This window comes from Triticum aestivum, chromosome 6A (genome assembly GCF_018294505.1).
Source record: "Triticum aestivum cultivar Chinese Spring chromosome 6A, IWGSC CS RefSeq v2.1, whole genome shotgun sequence".
NCBI lineage: Eukaryota > Viridiplantae > Streptophyta > Magnoliopsida > Poales > Poaceae > Triticum > Triticum aestivum.
In genome coordinates, this window is record NC_057809.1 from 67,326,120 (window position 1) to 67,331,732 (window position 5,613).

The 5,613-nt window shown below is 53.3% G+C and overlaps 1 protein-coding gene across 1 annotated transcript; it reads right to left on the minus strand.

Moving 5' to 3' along the window:
• Positions 1–997: 997 nt before the first annotated feature.
• LOC123130300 (tryptamine 5-hydroxylase) lies at positions 998–3,332 on the minus strand. The gene is made up of 2 exons (XM_044550226.1): positions 2,376–3,332; positions 998–2,185 (listed from the first exon to the last, which is right to left on the minus strand). Exons 1-2 carry the CDS (start codon positions 3,282–3,284, stop codon positions 1,529–1,531), a joined length of 1,566 nt encoding a protein of 521 aa, XP_044406161.1. The 5' UTR covers positions 3,285–3,332; the 3' UTR covers positions 998–1,528.
• Positions 3,333–5,613: the final 2,281 nt, after the last annotated feature.

Below are 5,613 nucleotides of genomic sequence, written 5' to 3' on the forward strand. Positions count from 1 at the left end.
CTCGCTTCCGGCGTGGAAATCCACCAAAAATGACCTGTCGACTCATCAAACAAGACAAAACTAAAAAAGATACTATTTCCATAAAAAAATATAAGAGTGTCAACTCATCGATAAGAGAGGGAGTACTAATCAAGATGCGCGCGCGAGAACGGACGTCGGATGAAAGCGGCGGTCGTGTTATTGCCTGCTGTACAAACAGACATACTGTATGTTTTTAGTACTAATGTACAAACATATTTTCCGGATAAATATGTCTGGTATGTGATGGGAAATACCTCTTAGTTCCTGGGTGTGTGTATAGCTATACACCCAGGAATTTAAAAAAAAAACAAAGTCAAAATAGTTCAGAAGTTTTTAAACTTTGACTTTTTTATTTTGCACTAGTATATGACTTTTCGCCAACAAAAACACACAGTCAACTTCAGAGAAAAAAATATTTTTTGTCAAAATATTGTGAATAGTGTCTTGTATATAGCAATAATTTGTGTTTTCCACCTCCGAAGTCAACCCCGGGTTTTTATTGGTGAAAACTTACATACTAGTGCAAAAAAATTCAAGTTTATTAAAAAACTTCTGAATTTTTTGACCTTTTTTGTATTATTAATTATTATTTTCCATTTCCTAGGTGTATATACACCCAGAAACCAAAAGTCCGCGCCCGGTATGTGATGGAGTATACTACAACCTCTGATGTTTTCTTGTTTTGTTTGGGGCATAAAAAACGTCTTACATTTTTTCACGGAAGGAGTACATCACATGTGCCAGGACTATAATTTTGTTTGGTACATTAATTTGAACGCATGCCTGTCTTCAACCCTGATAGATCATCATAGGAGAACCAAGATGACGTCTCTATGCTTGCCAAATTGCACGGGAAAAGTCCAGTGTCCAGATAATGACAAGAAGTCGTGTCAAGTTATTTTCTTAGCTGATTGTGATCGGGTTAGAAAAGATAGGGAGGAAGTGAGCGAAGTCACGGTTCACGAACGACCATCGGTGAAAGAGTGAAAGTGACTGCAAAATATTGCAATTTTTTTAAAGAATTACCGGAACAAAATTACAAACATACACGTCTCTTACCACAGCAAGTTAGGCACCAACACGTGTTTTTTACCTATTCTCTCTCTTCCTTGCTTTTTTCACCTAGCTACTTATTCTTTTTTTTTAAGCATCAGTACAGACACAAGCGCTCATATACACGCGCATACACTCACCCCTATGAATGCACACACGCACACCCTACCCCTATGAGCATCTCCGAGAGACTGAGCCGGCATATCATCTTGAGATTTACGAAGTCACCGTAGACGCCTCGTCGTCGACGGGAACGTCTCCTCCCACTGAAAGCGTATCGCCGGAAATCCCGAAATAAATCCAGAAATAATGCGAGCACCAGGATTTAAACCCTGATAGGTTGGGGATACCACTGTTCACCTAACCAACTCTACCACAGGTTGATTCGCACCTACTCTCTTATTTGCATTGTTTGAAGAAGAGACTTTTTTTTTACTACTAAGCAAAAAATAATTTAAACCTCGTTGAGTTCCTCCCCGTTGAACTGGTACACGTCGCTCTTGCTGACGGCGACGAAGAGCGGCTCCTTCTTCCTGGTGGCCAGCCCGAAGGTCTCCTCCACGCTCACGTCCTCGGCGCGCACGCCGGCGGGCAGCGCCCACTCGAAGTGGTACAGCAGGCTGGCCAGCGAGACCTGCACGGTGGCCAGCGCGAACGTGTACCCGGGGCACCCCCTCCGCCCGCCGCCGAACGGCAGCAGCTTGTAGTCCGGGTCCTTGAGGTCGATCTCGCCGCCGGCGCCGGCCACCTCGAACCGCTCCGGCGAGTACTCCAGCGGGTCCTCCCAGATCTCCGGGTCCCGGCCCATGGCGAAGGTGTTGATGAAGACGCGGGTCTTGGCCGGGATGTCGTAGCCGCCCAGCGTGCACGCGGCCACGGTCTCCCGCGGCACCAGCAGCGGCACCGCCGGGTGCAGCCGGAACGTCTCCTTGATGATGGCGCGCATGTAGTGGAGCTCCGCCAGGTCCGACTCCTCCACCCGGCCCTTGCCGCCCACCACCCGCCGGACCTCCTCCTGCGCCTTTTGCAGGATGCGCGGGTGGCGCACCAGCTCCGTCATCACCCACTCCAGCGTCGCAAACGTCGTGTCCGTGCCGGCGACGAACATGTCCTGGAAGGAAACCACGCCATAGTGAATAATATTGGTGAGCAGATCAGAACCAACGACAAATTGTCAAGACTCGAACACGAAAAATATTGGAGCTACAAAGATGATTCCTTAATCGTTAGTGCATGTCTCTATCCATAGCTGCCCTATCATATTTTTCTCCTGGCGATCGAGAAAGAATGAGTGGCCTTACCAGGACGAGGGCTTTGAGGTTGTCGTCGGTGAGCGGGACCTCGAGGTCGGGCGACTTCTGGACGCGGAGGAGCACGTCGACGAAGTCCTCGTCGCGGTCGCCGGGGAGGCGCTGGTGCTTGCCGCTCACGTGCTCCTCGACGATGTCGTCGCAGACCTCGCGGAGGTCCGCGAGGCAGCTCTTCAGCCGAAGGCGGAGGCCCGTGACGGTGCTCGCGAAGGGCTCGAGCTCAGGGAAGAAGTCCCCGATGGTGAACCCGGCGAAGAGGTCCTGGGCCTCGGCGAGCACCGCGGCGAGCTTGTCGTCCTTGCCGTGCGGGAAGCGGCGGCCGAAGGCCACGCGGCAGAGCACGTCGTTGGCGAGGTTGAGGAAGCACTCGCTGAGGTCAACGGGCGTCCCCGGCGCGGTGTTCTTGGTGAGGTGCGCGAGCAGGCGGCGCAGCTCCTTGCCCCGGAAGCTGCCGTAGGTGGCGACGCGGCGCGCCGAGAGGAGCTCGGAGACGACCACCCGCCGCGCCATGCGGTGGTACGGCCCGGCCGGTGCGAAGGTCACGTCGGAGCACCCGAACGAGAGGAACTGGCCGGAGAGGAGGTGGGGGCGGGACGCCATGGCGGCGTCGTTGGAGGTGAGCGCGGCGCGGGCCAGGTCGGGCTTGGAGATCACCACGGCCGGGACGCTGCCGAGCCGGAGCCGGAGCAGCGGGGCGCGCATGGTCTTGGCCAGCTCCGCCAGCGCGTGGTGGGGCATGTCCGTCAGCAGGTGGAGGTGGCCGATCACGGGCCACCCGGGCGGCGCCGGCGGGAGCCGCTGCCTCGGCGACCGGCTCCGCGTCGTGCGGTAGACGTACGCGGCCGAGAGGACGAAGAGGGCGATGGACACGTAGGAGACAAGGTTGAGCTCCATCTCCATGATGCGATTAGATTATCTCCTTGTTGCCTCTCTCTGCTAGGTAGAGGGCTTGAGATATGGAATGGTTTATGGTTATGTGTGTGTGTATGTGGTGCTTTTTATAGTGCCACCAGCGTGATCTGACCGGATGCTGGCAACAAAAAGCATCTAACCATGAAACTTTGCGTTTGCGTCGTCGGAACGGGCCATACAACCCACGTTTCCGCGTTCCGTCGGGACGGTAGCCCCCACCGACAAGCGGCCCGACGATCGTCACCTTCTACGTTCATATATCATGCAGAATTTGGCCATCTCCTGGTTGTTGCTCTTTGTATCTGCACCGGCACAAGCCGTCGGTCCATCCATGGCGCCTGTTAAAGTGTGGTGTTTCATCACACAAGTGATACACTAATCAAACCACATCATAGTTTCGATGGTTGTACTGTTGCCTATCCCTCTTTACTTTTATTTTTTATGGTAATACACGTTTCATTTATATCATAAGGAATATGATACAAGTCACGTACATACCGACCTGATAAAATTGAACAAATTGCAGAATGTAGACCTTTGCACAAAGAAACACCAACCAAAAAGTAAAACTATGAACAAGACTGAAGAAAACCTCAGAGCTTGACACCAACGCCTGTCACCTGCCTCTGGCACCACAGCAGCCACCAAAGGAAAAAAAATGATGGATCACCTCTATACCCGAACTCGACGTGGCTCCATCGCTGATATGCAGCTTTGCGGACCTACAAGGTGGCTCGCCAAAGGCGAAACCATTACCGTTGAACAAATCAGATCGGGGCAACACCCCGGACACGCCATCGAACTCCAGATATAGCAACCCCACACGACTAAGACGTCGGAGAAGGAAACCATACATGGCATCCACGTACCATGAACCCAGCACATGATCCACCATCTTCCAAATGCCGCCGATGCAAACGACAATCTGCATCTGCTTTTGGACTACCTCCCAAGTTTCGCCGGCGCTGGAGCAAACGTTGTCGCAACGACGGAGCCCGAGGACACAAGTCCACCACAAGGATGCTGCCACCGCTGTACCACCCTTGCTTGAATAGGCTGGATTCCAAATCCATCCCCAACGATAGGACCGATTGTCTTGTCGGAGTAGGATATGAAGAAACTTTGTTGAGCGCCGCCATCGCCGTCGCCGGAGCCAAGATGATGAACAACCTAAAAGCTAAGCAACGTTGGCCTAAAACTATCCACACGCGTGGATCCGGCGATCCTCCTCACCACCGAGAGCCGTCAGAGGGCGGCGGCAAAAGAAGCGCTCCGCAAGGGCATGCGAGACCGCCTTTCTTTCCTCCGCTAGAGTGTTGTATCTTTTTTTTAGGGTGGTAGAGTGTTGTATCTGGTTCGCGTATTCGCGGGTGTAAGGTTGTGTGCAAAAATGCTACACCTACATAACTTTTTTACGTACGCTACGCAATCTTCCTTCCGCATAACTAAACGCCCCCTCCCCCCCCCCCTTTGATTTTTAGGGTGGGTCCTTGTAACGCCCCGTATGTAACTTGCCATATTTGTATTCCAACTCTTGCCATTTCCGGCACTAAGTTATGATATTCCTTGTTGTTGGGTTTTGTCTTCGTTTTGCATTTTTTCCATGTCATGCATCTCATATCATGTCATCATGTGCATCGCATTTGCATACGTGTTCGTCTCATACATCCGAGCATTTTCCCCGTTCTCTATTTTGCATTCCGGCACTCCTATGTCCTCCGGTGTCCCCTTTTGCCTCTTTTCGTGTGCGGGTGTTAAATGTTCTTGGATTTGACCGAGACTTGCCAAGAGGCTTTGGTTTACTACCGGTAGTCCGCCTATCAAGTTTCGTGCCATTTGGACTTCGTTTGATACTCCAACGGTTAACCGAGGAACCGTAAAGGCCTCGTGTGTGTTGCAGCCCAACACCTCTCCAAAGTGGTCCAAAACTCACCAAAACCCCCTCCATCCTCTCGGTCGTTCGATCACGATCGCGTGGCCGAAAACCGTGCTCCATTTGGAGTCTCCTAGCTCCTTCTATCTATAAATAGGTGCATCCCCCGAAATTTGCGGGTGAAACCCTAGCATTTTTTCCCCTCGCCGCCACCGGACGAAATCGCCACCGCCGGACATGTCCGCCCCGCTTCCCCCGTCCAACCACGCGCCGCCTCATGGCGAGCCGCGCCCCACATCGCCGCCGGCCCGCCCGAGCCCGGGTCGGGCCCCCGAGGCCCAAGTCGACCGCCGCCCGGTCCACGCGACTCCGCCGCCACCCGCCGCCCGCGTGCGCCTCCGCCCACATCGCCGCGCCGCCTCGCCAGCCCGCCATCGACGCCGG

What these genes read in the sequence shown, in the direction of transcription:
- LOC123130300 (XM_044550226.1), bottom strand. Translation starts at nt 3,284, where the DNA reads ATGGAGATGGAGCTCAACCTTGTCTCCTACGTGTCCATCGCCCTCTTC. An exon ending in ACCTCAAAGCCCTCGTCCTG is followed by an intron (nt 2,186 to 2,375) that starts GTAAGGCCACTC and finishes GTTTCCTTCCAG; the next exon opens with GACATGTTCGTCGCCGGCAC.